The 17,694-nt window shown below is 36.2% G+C and overlaps 2 protein-coding genes across 21 annotated transcripts; one reads left to right on the forward strand and one right to left on the reverse strand.

The window, feature by feature from the left end:
• Window positions 1-668: 668 nt before the first annotated feature.
• Window positions 669-5,953, reverse strand: LOC127984341 (cell division cycle-associated protein 4). Of its 11 annotated transcripts, none has more exons than XM_052586948.1 (5): window positions 5,324-5,952; window positions 5,101-5,208; window positions 4,156-4,180; window positions 3,596-3,682; window positions 669-2,916 (listed from the first exon to the last, which is right to left on the reverse strand). In XM_052586948.1, the coding sequence occupies exon 5, from the start codon at window positions 2,907-2,909 to the stop codon at window positions 2,043-2,045; it is 867 nt and encodes a 288-aa protein (XP_052442908.1). In that variant the 5' UTR covers window positions 2,910-2,916; window positions 3,596-3,682; window positions 4,156-4,180; window positions 5,101-5,208; window positions 5,324-5,952; the 3' UTR covers window positions 669-2,042. The 11 variants fall into 11 exon arrangements, with proteins under 11 accessions (XP_052442908.1, XP_052442906.1, XP_052442910.1 ...); XM_052586946.1 differs by having other exon boundaries at window positions 5,101-5,211; XM_052586950.1 differs by lacking the exon at window positions 5,101-5,208 and having other exon boundaries at window positions 5,710-5,952.
• LOC127984335 (tripartite motif-containing protein 65) lies at window positions 5,123-17,482 on the forward strand. Of its 10 annotated transcripts, none has more exons than XM_052586927.1 (16): window positions 5,123-5,215; window positions 7,492-8,168; window positions 11,920-12,015; window positions 12,157-12,390; window positions 12,518-12,677; window positions 12,769-12,900; window positions 13,067-13,162; window positions 13,274-13,402; window positions 13,502-13,606; window positions 15,228-15,347; window positions 15,488-15,583; window positions 16,127-16,246; window positions 16,441-16,536; window positions 16,638-16,742; window positions 17,056-17,142; window positions 17,216-17,482. In XM_052586927.1, the coding sequence occupies exons 2-16, from the start codon at window positions 7,605-7,607 to the stop codon at window positions 17,239-17,241; spliced, it is 2,166 nt and encodes a 721-aa protein (XP_052442887.1). In that variant the 5' UTR covers window positions 5,123-5,215; window positions 7,492-7,604; the 3' UTR covers window positions 17,242-17,482. The 10 variants fall into 10 exon arrangements, with proteins under 10 accessions (XP_052442887.1, XP_052442892.1, XP_052442890.1 ...); XM_052586926.1 differs by lacking the exon at window positions 5,123-5,215 and adding an exon at window positions 6,801-7,335; XM_052586929.1 differs by lacking the exons at window positions 5,123-5,215; window positions 16,127-16,246 and adding an exon at window positions 6,801-7,335.
• The last annotated feature ends 212 nt before the right edge of the window (window positions 17,483-17,694 follow it).

Genomic DNA, 17,694 nt, shown 5'->3' on the forward strand with positions numbered 1-17,694 from the left:
GCACGTTTGTGGCTTTCCATTTCCTTTTTTGTCAAGCATCCCGTGTCTATTTTAAGAAAACTTAACAAGCATCGGAATACTAAAGATGCTTACAATTAAATTAAATTTATGCATTTAGCAAACGCTTTTATCCAAAGCGACTTACAGTGCATTCAGGCTATCAATTTTTACCTAAAATGTGTTAGATATACTATAGTATATACTACTATAGTTAGATTTACTGTTTACTTTATATTCTCTAAGCGATGCTTTGCAAAGCTACTTTTTAGTAATTAATAAAACCTCACAACTGTGTCTTGTCTTGTATAATACAACATTTTCTGACATCTAATAATATCTGCGCGCGGAGGGATTGAAACCTGTCTATGATTGAAACACTGATGTTCATTTGAGTCACATCTGCTGACGTCACTTGCGTTAGAAATCGCTACGTGCAGAATGAAACCTTAACGTTGAATGGAGGAATTAAGGTCTTACTGTACGTTTACTCTCTGGAAACATTGTAATATTTGCCATGTGCATGTTTCCCTTACATTATCAATAATTTATTTGTTTTCTTGCTGTATCAATTATTCACTAAATCGAAAAAAATTAGCATGAGCATTTATAGAGATTGATGACTTAGTTTAATGGCAGCTGATCTCCTTAAAATTTGATTGCAGGAGTAAAAAAACAACACAGCATTTTCATAAGTTGTACCTTTTATTAAAAAAAAGTTAAAAAAGCTACAATGCTCATATAAAAAGTTTATACTCTATACTAGTTTAAGATCATACAATAAACAAAATCCTCTTAGAATTTAAGTGTGAGACAATGTACAAGAAAACAATTGTAAAAAGTGTAATAACCTATAATTTGCACAAACATAGTTTATGCAAAAATTCTGACAAAACCAAATAATATATGTAATCACTGGGGGGAAATGTTGACTGTATTATGTTGACTGATTTTTAAGTATTAAAAAAAAGAATACTGTACTAAATGCATTTTAAACACTTCACACATATAAAGTGTTATGACACTCAATGCATAGAACTAGACAAATGCCTTCTCGTTATGAGGGGTCTAGAGGACTAATAGACTGATATACTTAAGCCAATCACCAAAATTAAAGAAGTTGACTTATTTAAAATCAATACTGAAACCAATAATTTGTGCAAAACAACTCACAAAGCACTAATTCTGTGACCGATTTACTATGTGCAAAGGCTTTTCTGAATCAGGCTTATTAAGTCCTCTAGAGTTAAAAACCCACCCTGAGTTTGACCACAGCCAACACTCACTGTTTGCAGTAAATAAATTAAATAAATTAAGTCACAATATAAAATGGGTTGGCCCCATCATACTTCATTTGCTGATAAGACAAAATAGAAGGACTTAGACGTCTAACAACAAACAAAACCTACATGGCTGAGCTGATTGACAGCAAACTGCAATCAAACCTTGAGAGGAAAAAAAAATACTTTGTGCAAATAACCACACAAATGTAAAAGGTCTCACCGTATGTATACTTGGTGCATTTTTTTATATTGGAGTACTGAATTAAGATGCTTCAGTTTATGGATTTTGATAAACAGAAAACTTGAGTTGTTGCACATAAGAATCTAATCTCTTCGGTTAAAATCAATTTGTAGAACATGTGCATAATGTACAGTAACATATTACAAGAAGAATCTATTGTAAAAAATATATAATTTATATACACATTTAGACAATCTTTTGTCTCCTTATGAAAATATCCCAAGCTTTACAACTTTTGTATACATCTTGTTCTGCTCTCGGTAGTGTCATGAGAATAACAAATAAATTAAAAGAAAAACAAAAAAACATCATGTCTGAACAGACAAATACAGAAAAATGATTAAAACATACAGAGGGTATGCAAATAAGATGACTATGGTCAGCTCATAAAATCAAGGCCGTCTTTCAAAAGACATCAACTCTTTTCCCTGAAAGGACTCCAGACTTTACTTGCTTTCCATAAGGAACAGAAAAGCCAGTAATATTAAGACAAGTGTGTAAGTCTCTGAACAAGGTGGAACCTAAGATCCTACAATGATTTCCATGATGTGATCCAGTTCATTGAGATCAGAACGACATTTCGGGGTGGATACTATGGTGGGGGAACTGTGTGAAGGAGCCAAGCTGTCAAGGAGGTCATAAGGGCCCATCTTGGGTGCGCTCTGCATGCCGGTCAGCATGGTGTCCAGATCATAGTAGGAGGTGTCCACATCAGAGAACAGTTCCTCAAGAGCAGAGTCTGGACCCGGGGAACCGTTTTTTATTTCAAATGTACCAAAAACTTGTCCTGTTGTCTTTGGACTCTTTGTAGAAGCCTCATCCTCGGTGTCTATCTCCTCATCTTCTCCTGAACCAAGACTAGAGTCTTCAAGGGCATCTTCGTCCCTCTCTACACCACTGAGCTCGCTCTTCTCCCAGCACTGGCCCATACGCCCTGCCAGGCACACATCAGAGACAGTATCGCTAACTGAAACGGAGCACAGCGTCTCGTCAGCTACCACCTCCTCTTCACGGCAACCTTCGTAGCTGATGACAGAAAAGAGTTTAGGTTCTGCATCCTGCTCTCGCGACCTGCAAAGGACCTCAGTGGCCACCAAGCGCTCGGAGGGACTCTGACCTGGATTGCAGAACGCTTCAGTGACCATATGCCAGCTGCCATCGTGGGTCATCTCCTCCTGAATCTGCCTGACTGTGTTGGCAATGAGAACCGAGCGGCAGAGGTTGGGCTCCACCAGCATGTGGCACAACTGCAGCTTAATGAGGGACATGTCCAGCAGCGACTGCCGTTGCAAGCTGTACGAAGATGCCACTCTGGCACCTACCAGGCTTTCGGCGGATATTTCTTCATCACCATCGGAAAACTTACGCTTGGTGCCCTTGGAGAACATGTTTAGCCTACAGAAAAGAAAAAAGGCATAGCGATGGTCAGTTTCAATTCATCCAATTCTTCTCAAAGTCTGACCCTGTTTCTTAGATCAGTAAAACATGTTCTTTACATTTATTAAAAATTTATAATTGTTGCGTCTAGAACTAGAATATAAAACCAATGGAAATGTGAATCATTCTTATAAAAGTAAATTTCAGTGCTTTCAGTCTAACAAAAACATACAAACCATAAATCCAGAGTTAAAGTAATCTTTTAAAGCATTTAAACTGTATTAAAACATGTGCAATGATTGTATATGTATGCATGTATATATTAAAAAAATTAAATGGATAATTAACTGACATTTTAAATAATTTATAATATGACTGACCTTGGTAATAGTCTAATATGATTGACTATGGATCAAAAAATGCTTTGGTCTAATTGAAAATTATTTTAGCAGGAACGATAAACTCCTAAGCTTCAGAAGGTCAGAATATTTTTTAGGCTAAATATCACATCTCAACCACCTAAAGTATGCATAAATGGATTTTAAATGTAGATCTTTGCACATGATTGGAATTCGAAGATTATTAAAGTAATCTACATGAACTCACACTATATCAAATGACTGATTTAGCTAATAAAGTGTTGGAATTGTACTTCAAGCCTTTAAATATAGATAAAAATGGAGGTGAAAGTAGATACCCCAAACAGAAAGTCTAATGTGGAGAGCCACAGTACTGAGACGAGGACTCCCTGTCTCCGTGGCCAGCCAACCAGGGTTACAGGAGCCTAAAAGTAACAAACATGCATCCAGTATAGGAAAAACACATGACACCAACCAGCATGACAAAGCACATTATCTTTCATCACACTAGCTCTTGACCGAATGAGTGTTTGTGAGCGTGTATGTGACTGTGTGTGTGTGTGTGTGTATTGTTGGGAGGAGTAGGGAGGGGCATAGGGACTCTCTGATCAGCTACATAAACTGGTGGGTAGGTGAAAGGTGGGAAAGACATAAGACGATAGCTTAACAATGGTAATGAGTTACATTTTACACATCAAACTCTAGGCAAAACAAGCAAATCCATTAAGTGCAAGCACACAAAAACCAGCACATGTATTGCAAAGTCATTTCATGTTAAGAGGGATGACTTAACATAATGGAGATGATTTGCTTGACAGTTAACCAAGATCACACACAAGAACTTTAAACCCATAACCACACTGTTAACCAGATATTAAGGGCATGGTGGTGTGCCTACCTGAAGCACGGGTGACATCCCAGCACTGTTGAAAAAGAGACCAGAGTGCAAGCTGACACACATCCGCTGCAACTAAAACTACAACCAACATTTCCAACACCAGCACTGCATTCAGTTAACAATAGAGTGCCGCAAGAAAGGAGTCCTAAAACCGGGAAATTAGTTAGGAATTTCGAAACTCTGGTTCCATCGAGCCAAAAGTCAGTGGTTTTTTATTAAATATGGAAAATAAAGTCTGTGGTTAACAGAAGCTCAATATGTTTCAGATTTTATTCTGCAACATAAAATCCCACTCATTATTTTTTTGAATCTTGAAAATGCTCTAAATGGAACTTCAGAGGCTGTCGGGGACATTAAACGACATATAGGCAAATATCTACTCACAAGTCGACTTTTACAGCCTCGTTGTGTTTATGCGCATGCTTTTTGCAAAATATTCAATCTTTCCAAATTGTTGCCTTTAAAGATTAAAAGATTTAACAGAAAATCTTTGGTGGTGAACGTGTTGTCCTGCGACCGTTTGTTTATATAGCTTTTTATTTCGGCCGATTGGATTTAGTCATCAAAATTGTTAATTTGTGATTATTATTAGAGATTAAAAATTATAAACAAGACATTTGAGAATAATAAACTTTAATTGTTCAAATTGCTTTTTTGTTGTTGTTGCAATTATCCAAAAGTCAGTCCTTTTAGCCTTTTCCCCCCTAAGGGAACCAGTGTGATGCCAACTTCTAGAACGGCCAACAAAAAAATATGCCATTCCTGCAGCACTCTATATCGAGAATGATTTTCAGAAGATCTGCATGTGCTCTTAGGTATAACAGTTTGAATTTTTGTCTACATTGCAAGGGGTGGCACAGTACTAATCAAAAGACATTAATAAAGAAGAAAAAAATCAGTTAACAATTCTTCCAGTAGCTGGAGCCTAAACTAAATCAAACTTACAGCGAAGGGGGCAGTGAATAATTGATCCACAGGGAACGTATCACACAGGCTCCGCCCACACAGACTCACTCCCCCTCCCCCACCGCACTGACGTGGTCAAAAAGTGCGCTACTGGGTGAGTAACAAAATAAATTAAAACCAGTGAAATAAACACCCAAACTCTTCATTCGAAGGTTCGATTGATAATAATCCACTATATAAATATAAATAGGAGGTTACTCACAGACTCCCTGACATGCGAGACGGGGAAACAAAGGTATAAACCTCTCAGCTGAGACGACAAAGATGGAAGCCATTTTGATTTTTCAAAAGGGTCCGCTGGCTAGTCAACTTCGCCAACACAAACAGCATCTTCAGCTTTTCCGAACGCTTACCGTGTCGACAAAATGCACGTGAGGGTGAAATATAGTTTGGAAAAACACACATGACATGTAAAGGCAAATAACGGGGCGGTTAAACATGGACCGCGCGATCACTTCCGCAAACATGCCGCTTTTCGAAATCGACCGCGCTGCGATTTAACCATCGCGGATCGAGATCATCTGAAGCGGTGTGTCTACATAATATAGATAGTATTTAAATCGCATGTACCAGTACGCTTAGGCTTACCTCGTGTTATTGGCGTTCTTTGGTGGCGAGCGTCATACGCGCCTGTAGGCCGGGTTTAATGCTGAAGCTGCAGCTCGTGTGGCCTCTCCAGCTCAGATTGAGATCACAGTGAGCAGACGCTGAGCAGCGCGAGGCAGCAGCTGCAGCAGTGAAAGGGCCGATGGGGGCGGACTTCTGCTTCTTGATCGACAGCAGGCCTTCGCAGGAAAGGGGAGCCCCGAACAAAAGCGTCTGTGATTCAACCCTGGGCCCCAACTTCAACAATGCACATCTTGTTTTGCAGGCATCTTAAAAATCAAATGGACACGCACGAATTTGATTTCTCAGAGTAGCTACACACAGGTCCAATTTCTCAGCCATTCCCACTGCCCTAAGAAGAACTGAATGGATATATAGATAACATTAAGAATATCATTCATATGTGAAAGATTCACATTTTATTAAAAGTGAGTTATACTGATGACAGTGTCGGATGTTAACGTTGTTATAAAAGTGGCAGTGTTTGCACCTTAATATTCTAGCGCATTTTTACATTTGTGATTTCTTTTTATGTCATGTAACTAATATGAGCGCAGTATGTTAATTCAAATTTAATCTGTTAAATATCCTTTAATATGCTGGAGTATTAAAATATCTTTTTAATATTCTGTATGCTGGGGTGTACAGATATTTGAGAAGCTGGAGGTGATGTTGGAGGAGATACAAACTGTAAAACTCAAAGTAAAAATAAAATAAAATATATAATATATTTATTATTTTTATTTATGAAACTGTCCTTTGTCATTTTGAACGATTTCAAGAACATCATATTATATATATAATATAAACATAATATAATATATATATATATATATATATATATATATATATATATATATATATATATATATATATATATATATAAACAGGTAACATATATGACATATAGGTAAAAATTGATAATGCACTGTAAGTCGCTTTGGATAAAAGCATCTGCTAAATATGTACATTTAAGATTGTAGTGTAAATAAATTGTGAATTAGAATTCTGGAAAAATAAAAATTCTGAGAATGTGAGTTTTGTGTTTAATTGATATAATATTGTGGAGTTGGTACTTCTGTCCTAAATGGGTTCAAGTATCAGTTGGACTTTTTTCAACAGTATGGGGCGTTTTTGTTTCTCCTGTAAGTTACCTAACTGAGGTGTCCCCTGGGCTCCATTTTGCCGACAACACGCAATATTACAGGCCAACCAACACGCATTTAATGTAGCTATCTGATTATTTAACACTTAAAATCTACCCTGAAACAAGAGTGTTCATAGTCACATGAAACTGAATCAAGATTGATTGTACTCTATTCAGTGCCTCCATCTAGTGGCTATACTAAAAGACACTACTCAAAAAAATACAGATCTTCGCGTTTACTCATTAGCCACGAATCGTATTGTATGCTTTAAAACTGTTTTTATTTCTTTATTCCTTTTTATGTCTGCATTTAAAACTGTTCCTCAATATTTGATACACAATTAAAATACGACGAGCATGTAAAATTGAAGAAACAATTCAAGTCATAAAAAGATAAAAGGTCAAGATTCCGCAGCGTTTCCTGCCGCCGCGTTATGACGTGCACAACGTACTGTCATCAGGTAAATATTATTTTTTCTTCAGTTCTGTATTTAAGCTGTATATCCGAGTTTGCCTGTTTCAGTATGATTTCAGTCTATTATTATTATCTTTGGATCATATTGGTAGTTTCTGGATCGTGTCAATTCTTTACTTACACTTTCACTTTCTCTTTTTAGATTACACATCGCATAGCTTTTCTAACGACCGGGCCTTCTGATAAACATCTTTTCGTGGGACGACAAGATCGGGACATATCTTTTTTAGTGTTTTAGCACGTTTTGTTAGCGAAATGGCAGAGGCTATGCTGGGAGATCACGAGCAGTACAGCTGCTCAATATGTTTGGAGTTGTTGAGGGATCCCGTGACAATTCCGTGCGGACATAGTTACTGCATGAGCTGTATTAATGAGTGCTGGAATACAAACGATCAGAAAGGCATCTATAGATGTCCACAATGCAGACATACCTTCAATTCAAAGCCTCCACTCAACAAAAGTACAATGCTTGCTGAAATAATGGAGAAACTGAGGAGTACAGAGTCTGCTCAAAGTCTCGCTGGGCCTGGAGAGATTGCGTGTGATTTCTGTTCTGGAGAAATGATCAAAGCTGTCAAGTCTTGTCTGGAGTGTCGAGCCTCTTACTGTGAAACACATGTACAGCCCCACTATAATGTTCCTGCACTGAGGAAACACAAGCTGGTGAAAGCTGCAGTCATTCCAGTGTGCCCCAAACACGACAAGCTCCTCGAGGTTTACTGTCGAACGGACCAGAAATGTGTCTGCATGCACTGCTTACTGGATGACCACAAGGGCCACGACACAGTACCCTCTACAATAGAGCGCAAGGAGAAACAGGTGAAGATGTCCATCGTTTTTTCTTCTTCTTTTCTTTACTAACTGGTAAGGGCTGTCAGTAGTTCAAAACAGGGGTCACCTGACCCCACTCGGTCCTGGAGGGCCGGTGTCCTGCAGAGTTTAACAACAACTTGCCTCAACACACCTGCCTGGTTTCAAGTATGCCTAGCAAGACTTTGATTCGCTAGTTCAGGTGTGTTTGAGTAGGGTTGGAGCTAAACTCTGCAGGACACTGACCGTCCAGGACCAAGTTTGGTGACCCCTTTAAAAATTTGAATCACACAATTTTGTGATTAATCGCAATTAATCGCAAGAAAATAAGCATAGTCCAATTGTTTAGCGTATTCATTTGGTCATCATTTGTTATATCCAGCTAAGTAATCCATCAGATTGAAGGGTGATGTATTTTCAGTACTTTCTGTCTTTTTTCAAGGTAAATGTAGGTGTCTTAACAAAAAAGGACACTTGAAGACTTTAAAAGGACACCAAATTACCAAGTAATGATAAGGTGGTCTCTAATTCATAAGTTTATGCTTAACAAAGCACACGAAAACATTACAGAAATTCACAGTGTGTGGTAGGCCATACGTACACTGCAACAGCAAAGTACTGTTCACGTTTTGGATGAGTCCAATTGATATTCTGAACAGGACCACATGGTATTGCCAAAAAAAACCCAGACTTGACCTGACCATGTATAATCTAGTATACATATCCATTCAGAATGACTAAACACAGCAACATACACATGACCAATCAAAACATAATCCTGAATGTGTGTGGAAACAACCTGAATGTACTCAAATGTCTTTGTGCATAAATACCATGTGTGTCCAGAGCTTGATTGACCAAGTTTAGTCTGTTTCACACAGTGCGTGAAATGATGTAATGATGTAACTTTATGTGTTTAAGTTATTTCTTTGTATTAATTTATTTTAATATGTTAAGGATTTTGAATTCACCACATAAGCTGTTTTATTGCTTTATCACATTGCATAACGCATTAACTTAGACCAGTGGTTCCCAACCTTTTTCAACTCGCGGCCCACACAACCAAACACATATGTTTGCGCGGCCCACCTCAAAAAAATTAACTGACCCCGCTATTGTTGGGTTAATAACTTAGTACTCAGAAGCTAGATTTTAAACTGTATTTATTGAATAAACATGGATGAAAAAATAAACTATCGCGATTTGTTTTATCAATTTTGCAATTGTGACACACACCGATATGCTTTTACAGTCAAAAATGCTTTCAGGATTAATTTGAAACATATTTCCAAAAGAAAACCAATCAGAGCTTTATCAAAAAGTTGTAACATCTATAGAACAGACATAAGTCAAAATTATCACTATAGTGAAGATGTAAAAAAATTTATAGACTTGTGGCAAAAAAAAAAAAATGCCATGCATTCTTCATAGAGCTCTTTAATTGTAGCGGTGGCTCAGGTGTTTGCAGTGTGTATACAGTATGTGTATGCGCTCAGCAGTGAGAGCGCATAAATATAACGCGAAAGCACATTAAAATAATGCACGAGTGCGAATCTCTCTGTTCGCACGCAGATTTCCTTTGCTCTGTCACAAAACCAGTCCTGCTTGCTCAGAAACACGCTGCTTTGCGAGGAGAGAGTGTGCACACTTAAAACGTGTCTCCTCTCACTTAAACTGCATCCTGTTCACTAACAAATTCACTCTATGCTCATGTGTTAGACATGAATTATTTTCGCACATTTTTATTTCTAGCCTTTTACTGCAGTGAGAACGCTCTGATCCGTCAACATTGGCTCAGAAAAAAGGTGCATCACAGACAGTGTGTGAACCTGGAGTTAGGCATATGCCCAGTCTCTGTTCTCGCGCTAGGCGCAATGCATTCTGATTGGATCAGATAGCATACTACGGGAGGTCAGGGCCACGGAAAACTGTGCTATAAAGCGATTTAGAAATCGCGCACGCTCAAATCGTGATTTTAGGACGTTTTCTTTTAATCGCACAGCCCTAGAATGGACTGCAAATGAACAGAAAATAATTGGCGGCCCACCTGCAATGCCGCGGACCACAGGTTGAAAACCACTGACTTAGACAAACCCACTTGTAACATAAAACAGTTGGGTCAATATCACCATAGAGTGCCTTTCAACCCTCACAATACTCACACATTTTGAGTTTAATTTACCATTCACTTTATGTCATGTCATAATAGTAGACACTCAAATACTATAATAAATATATTATCTGAGCTCCCACAATGTTTTTTTTTTTTAATTATGGTCCACTTTTTAGAGCATAAAGCAATGATATGTCCACCCTGTCGTGGACATATAAATTACAGTTAAATATGTTTTCATTGCACTATTAAGATACAAATTATACTTTCTGAAAGGTATGATGTCCCTTTCCTAAACAGGGTTATTTGTTTGCTTTCAAATTATAAATACATAAAAGATTTTATGTAAACAATGTTTTTTCAAAGAAACTCATACAATTTGCACGTTTTTTTTCTTATTTGGAGAAATATTTGAATATTTGGACGCAGTTTTTTGTTTACATGTTATTGCCCCCACACCTAGCACAATGGATTATATAGGTATGATTACATTATTATTTTAAATATTATTTAAAAATACCAAGATGACAGGGTGGACGAGCCCACGACGGAGTGGACACATAAAGCAGAACACTAAAAGCATGACAATTAAAAATTTATTCAACATAAAAAGATAAATATAATTACATTCTCAATCACATTTATATATTTTTTTATTATTATTACAACTATTATCTACAGCAGATGTTTCTATAAAATGTAATATAACATTTCTATAAATTGCAATATTAACTACAAATGAATGCTATGTCCACCCTGTCATGTGTATGTCCACCCCATCGAGTCTAAGTGGCCAACAGGGTGGACATTTTGTAACAACGACAGGGTGGACATTTTGAGCTTCAATTAGCATATTAGCTTACAACAAACTGTGATTAGCTAAATAGTTAGTCTGGTTGTTGAAGAGAATTTGGTATATTTAAACTTACATATTTTGAAAATATTGTATTTTAACTTCCTGTATATTTTATGGCGACAGGGTGGACATGTTAAGCTTTGGCAAAACAAGTATGCAAACTTATATGAAGAAAATTTGTCACTTGAAAAGTCGGCTGCTACTCACCTCAGCAGCTGAAATTCCCGCCACTGAAGATATAAAAAAAATCTGTTGTGATGATGTCACTAATGGTGATGGCCTCTTCTTAAAGGGACAGATTCCGCAATATGACAGGGTGGACAACCATCCAAGGGACATGGACAAACTCTTCTTTTTTATTAAATAAAAATATTGTTTTTTATTACAAAATGTTCAATACACTCAATTTGAGTAATATCTTATGTAACAAAATATTAATAGGAAACAATTATTATTCTTTTTTTATTATTTGACTATTTTACTCTTATTCGAATTTAATGAGCAGTGCCTGGGACATAGCAAAACAACATTCATCCTCTCAAACAAAACTAAAGAAAATATTGAAAATGTATCTAAAGAGCAAAGTAATGCTTCTGTTATGAATAAAAAAACTTAGCCTAATATAACACACCTTTCATAGTAATTTGTATGTTGAGTTATCATGGCAAATGAGTTATTTATGTTCAGGACACCAAAAGGCAGCCTACAGTGATATTGACCCAGTTACAAAATGCGATTGACAAATGTTTTCAATAAGATTTAACAGACTTTGACTTGTGATTTGCCCTTAGATAAAACTCACACACTCTCAGTCAAAAGTCAAGCAGACAATGCAGGCAAAAGAAAAAGAGCTACAGAAGATGAAAATGGACATCACATCCCATTCAGTAAGTTCTGATGTAAAAACAAATAACGTTCAATATTATACAGAAAGACTCTGCATTTATCAGCTGACACAAGAATAATCACTGCCATGTTGGATCTTGTAATCGTAAACAACATTTTTGTTTTGCTTTGGTTCTCCTCAGGATTCTGCAAAGAAGGCCGTGGAGAACAGTAAGAAAGTCTTCAGTGAATTAGTCAAACTTATTGAGAAAAAAAGCATTGAGGTGATTGAAGAAATAAAGGCTCAAGAAAAGGCTGATCTGGATCACGGCACAAAGCTGCGAAAGAAGCTGGAGGGGGAAATCACTGAGCTGAAGAAGAGGGAAGGGGTTCTAGATGATCTTCTACAGACCGAAGACAACATCCAATTTCTTCAGGTACAAGCACTATAAGTATTATGATTATATATTAGAACCCAGAATTATAAAACATAACGGACTGTTCAAATATTGCTAGTTCTTCTAAAAGTTATATTACTTAGTCCTTGAATATTTTCCCCCTCAGAATTATGAGACTGTGTCCTCTTCATCTGGATCTGATGAGTCGCAGAGTTTCCCATTTGAGCCATATTGCTCTTTTGAGGATGTAACAAAACTTATATGTGATCTTACTGGGAGACTTGAGACTACTTGCACGCAGGAAATAAGCAAAACAATGAATAAAGGTAAAGTAAAAATGATTTCCACTTAATGACTTCCTGCATGTAATTATATGTGTGAGTGATGGAATGGTTTAATGTAATATCTTACTTTTAGTTTCAGATTTGTCCACAAAGAGGCCTCCATTTGACATTTTAGTTGGAGACAGGGTCCGCGTGAAGCCATCTGTTGTTACTCCAATACACAAATGGGGATCGGTTACTTACTCGAGTGTTGGTGTTGTTAAAAGTGAGAGAACTGACAGATATTGATATGTATTTATATTAGGCATGACAATTGCAGTGAAAATTATACACACACACTTAATGTCTTTAGTACCACAGACTGAGAAAATGTGATAGTTTATATTACTGATTATATTTTATTTTTTATTTTTTTTTGTATACTTCTGCAGAAATTCAGGGTGGTTTGTTGACAGTGGATTTCCCCGAACAAAAAAACTGGACTGGTTTAATTTCGGAAATGGAGCATGTGACCGGTGCTGGTTCAGGTAATCTACTGTATTCGTCAAACAAAAAAATGCTAAAAATATCCAGAACATCTACTGATAGAATATTACACATTGCATCTGAGCAGTTTTGTAATATTTTACCTGTGACAGATTTGTCAACCAAAAATGGTCCATTTGACATCAGTGTTGGAGAGAGAGTCAGAGTGAAGCCTTCCATTATCACCCCAAAACATAACTGGGGTAGAAACGTCACTCATAAGAGTGTGGGTGTAGTCAAAGGCAAGATCGTTTTTCCCCCCCTCTTATACTATAAATAATTAACTATCAAGCAATTTCCCACTAAAGTATTGTGTTACAATATGAACTTGTTCTGTTTAGACATAAAAGATGATGACAGTGTGGTTGTTGACTTCCCTGGACATGCAAACTGGAAAGGAATTCTCAGTGAAATGGAGCTAGTAACTAATGATAATGATGAGATTGGTAAATAAATGTTTAAACTTTTAAGTATAAGTAAATATTTTAAGCTTCAGCAGAAACACTCTTAAAAATAAAGGCTGCAAAAGGTTCTGCAGTGAAGAATCCATGAATATTAAAAGTTCTTCATAGATCCATCAATGCCAACTTTTATTTTTAAGAGCGAATATGACTCCAAGCAGTAGGGGAGAGCAGGGGCGAAAGTACCATTTTTCAGAAAAACATAATTTTAAAAGATAACGTTGTAGACAGAGATATATTTCTGCTGTGGTCAGTAACTCATAAGTGTGGTCTAACAATACCAGGTGGTATTTTGTAGAAATGTAGAAAGACTTCAGTATAATTTCACTTTGAACATAAGTTGCACGTTGTTACTTTCGACCCCATCGGTTGGGACGAACTAACACACATGTGGGTCAAAAGTAACACAACAATATAAGCTAGATTTGTTTCTGTTACTCTTATTTTTATTAAGTAAACCTGACTATGGCCTTGTTAATATGTAACTGCAAACATATTTTGACCTTTATTTTTGCAAAAAAATATTAAATTACATTTTTAGATTTTTATTTTAAATTTAAGTTTCATCAAATGTCTCAAAACCCCACTGTACAAACTTGATTTGTTTTTTCAGTGTATTTTTATAAAAAAAAAATCATTAGAATTAACAATATAATTATGAAATTATATTAGCATAATATTAATTCTAAACATAATGTAACAGTAGGCCTATTCATGTTTCCATCCAGTTGTTTTTATGCATAAATTGAAAAAGTGCATTAAATACATCTGGAAACACTGCAAATTCATAGGTGGAGGTGTAAAGGCTAAGATATGGCTAAAACCTAAACATAACTAAGGTAAATGTGAGGTAGGAGCTGCCCAGATGTTCCTCTATGTCCAGAAATGCCCTCTCATAAACATCTGGATAAAACCATACCTATGTTTGTCTTTCGGACCCTCACTCTGACTCAAACATATTCTTTTGGTATAATATGACATTAACATTTTAATAAATGATGCAAGACACAGAAATTCACCGAATAGCATGTACCGGAACAAAGTAAATACTTTTTGTCACTGTAGCGGGACAAAAGTAACAACTGTTACTTTCGTCCCTCCAGAAACTCCTGACATTTAAACCAGATTTACTTTTATACTAAAAAACCTTGATAATGCAAACTTTAGGGTGTGTTAAAGCACTAAATAACCTGTAGATTGATCATTACTGTGACACATGAAACAAGAAAAACAACACAACTAATTAAAAAATATTACCGCTTCAATAATTTACTTTTTGTTGACGAAAACATTTTTACGGACCTAACTGCGGGAAATGATGATGAAATCACGTGATATTTCTCAGCTCTGTGAAGGGTTGCGTGTTGAACATGCTGTCATAGCTTGGCATGCAAATGAAGTAATAGGCTCGGAGAAAATCGCTTTGTTACTTTCGTCCCACGTTACTTTCGACCCCGCTCTCCCCAACATATCTAGAGAGCCTACTTTAACAAAATAGTTATCTGTCCATTGAATGAAGCACAGAGTGTATAAAACACTTGATCCATGATAAAATAATCTAGTCTTCCATCAAACACTCATCTTGTACCTCCATGTGATATTTCAGGACCTTCAAATCTGGACCCCAGTATTAAGATTGGAGACAAAGTTCGTGTGAAGCCGTCTGTTGTTACTCCAACACACAAATGGGGAGCAGTCTCTCACAAAAGCATTGGTGTTGTTCAAAGTAGGAGCACTGAGTTTAATAACTTCTGTTATGAATGTTGAAATAAATGATTATTGTCTCATTGAATGCCTGTTATCATAGAGTGAGAAAAAGCAGCATACTTTACATTAATTATTAGTTGTTGTTTTTTGCATTTGCAGAAATTCAGGGCGACTCTTTGACTGTAGATTTCCCTGAGCAAAAAAACTGGACTGGTATAGTTTCAGAAATGGAGATTGTGGCCAGCGCTGGTTCAGGTAATTTTTACTGTACTTGTTTTAAGACATGACTATTTAAATAATTGCAGACAGTTTCTTAGCTGCCGTTTAAATGCTGTGTTGTGCACTTAAATGTGAAAGTGCATACTGTAATATTTTACTTGTTTCAAATTTGTCAACAATTAATGCTCCAGCTGACATTAAGGTTGGTAACAAAGTCAGAGTGAAATTTTCCATTTTCACCATTACCTAACTGGGGTGCTGATGTCCTCATAAGATCGTGGGTGTGCTAAAAAGCAAGATTAATTTTTCCTCAAATAAATGATCGGTTATCACTAGCAATCCGCACTCAAGTACTAGCCTTAAAATATGAAATTGTTCTCTGTTTAAACATTAAATGTAAATAACAGTCAGATTTTTGATTTGCCTGAACATGCAAATTGGAAGGGAATTCTCTCTGAAATGGAACTAGTAACCAATAATGATGAGTTTGGTTATTGCAGTATTTCCATGACATTTAAGTATAGCAGCTTTTCAGCAGAAAGCTCCTCTCAGATGTCCGTGACGTTCCTTGCATTTCAGGATCTTCGAGACTGGAGTCTGTTATTAATATTGGCGACCAAGTTCGTGTGAAGCCGTCTGTTGTTACACCAACACACAAATGGGGAGCAGTCACTCACAAAAGCATTGGTGTTGTTCAAAGTGAGAGCGATGACTGACATTGATTTCATTACTATTATTAGGCATGCTATCTTCATGCATTGTGCTTTTTACAAAATTAAATGAAACAATGATGCAAGATTTTTTTTCTAGGCTTACTGTGCACCACAGTGTGAGAAAAAATGACATGTATTTACAAAAAAAAAAAAAAATGTTTTGTTTATTTATTTTTGCAGAAATTCAAGATGAGTCTTTGATTGTGGATTTTCCTGAGCATAAAAAATGGACTGGTTTAGTTTCAGAAATGGAGCTTGTGGCCAGTGCTGATTTAGGTAGTTTGCCCATGCATAATTTTTTTTTACAGTTTACACATTGTAAGTAAAAATGCGTTCTGTATTATCTTAATTTTCATATTTGCACTATAATGTTTCAGTCGAAATTAAGGTTGGAGACAGAGTCAGAGTGAAATCTTTCATAATTACTCCAAAACATAACTGGGGTGGACATGTCACACACAAGAGTGTTGGTGTTGTAAAAGGCAAGATCTGTGTATTTTTTTTTTTCAAAGAACAGATTTGAGGAGACATCAACTACTTTAATATATTTATCATATACACTGGAAGACAAAAGTTTGGAATAATTAAGTTTTTTATTTAAAAAAATTATTACGCTCACCAAGCTGCATTTATTTGGTCAAAAATAGAGTAAATAGAGTAATATAGTGAAATACTTTTACAATTTAAAAGAACTTTTCTATTTGAATATATTTTATTGAATGCAGTATATTTACATTTAGAATGCATGTGGTTGCTGTTGGAAATGATTAAGTGGTTGTCCTCTCATCTGTCTAGATATCAAATCTGAGGATGTGATTGTGGATTTTCCGAAACACAAAAGCTGGAAAGGCATTCTCTCCGAGATGGAGTTAGTAAACTCAGGTCAGTTACTTAAAGATGTTTTTTTTCTTCCTGAATTAGTTGTATTTATTTAAGCCTTTCTGTTTTTCTACAGATGATGACTTTTCAGGATCCTCTTAGATTGTGAGGATGTGACTGTGGATGTCTCTGTTTACCTTTTGCTTTCATTGGGAAAGAGCACATACTCCTAATTATGTTTCAGCCTCACTTTAAAAACAAATCTAAAATAGTTCATTCTATATTTAATAATAATGAATTGCAAATGTCCTGTCAAAATACAATGAATGCAAATTCACATTTTGCTGTTAAATTAGTATTTTCTTGTCTTTTGACTGAATTAAATACACTGCTCTGATATCCAGCCCTTGTGACTAAAGCTAATATGTCTTTTCATGTTGGTCTACAAGTTTTTGGTTGTTGTTTTGTATAATTCTTCCTAGCTGCGAATCATGACAAGTTAATCAATAATACAGACAAATTAGTTGTGTTGACCACACAGTTCAGTTGAATGCACTGCCGAGTTTCATGATTGACAAAACTACATTTCCCATGACCCTTTGTGGCCGCAAGACT

Source organism: Carassius gibelio, chromosome B20 (assembly GCF_023724105.1).
Source record: "Carassius gibelio isolate Cgi1373 ecotype wild population from Czech Republic chromosome B20, carGib1.2-hapl.c, whole genome shotgun sequence".
Classification (NCBI taxonomy): Eukaryota; Metazoa; Chordata; class Actinopteri; order Cypriniformes; family Cyprinidae; genus Carassius; species Carassius gibelio.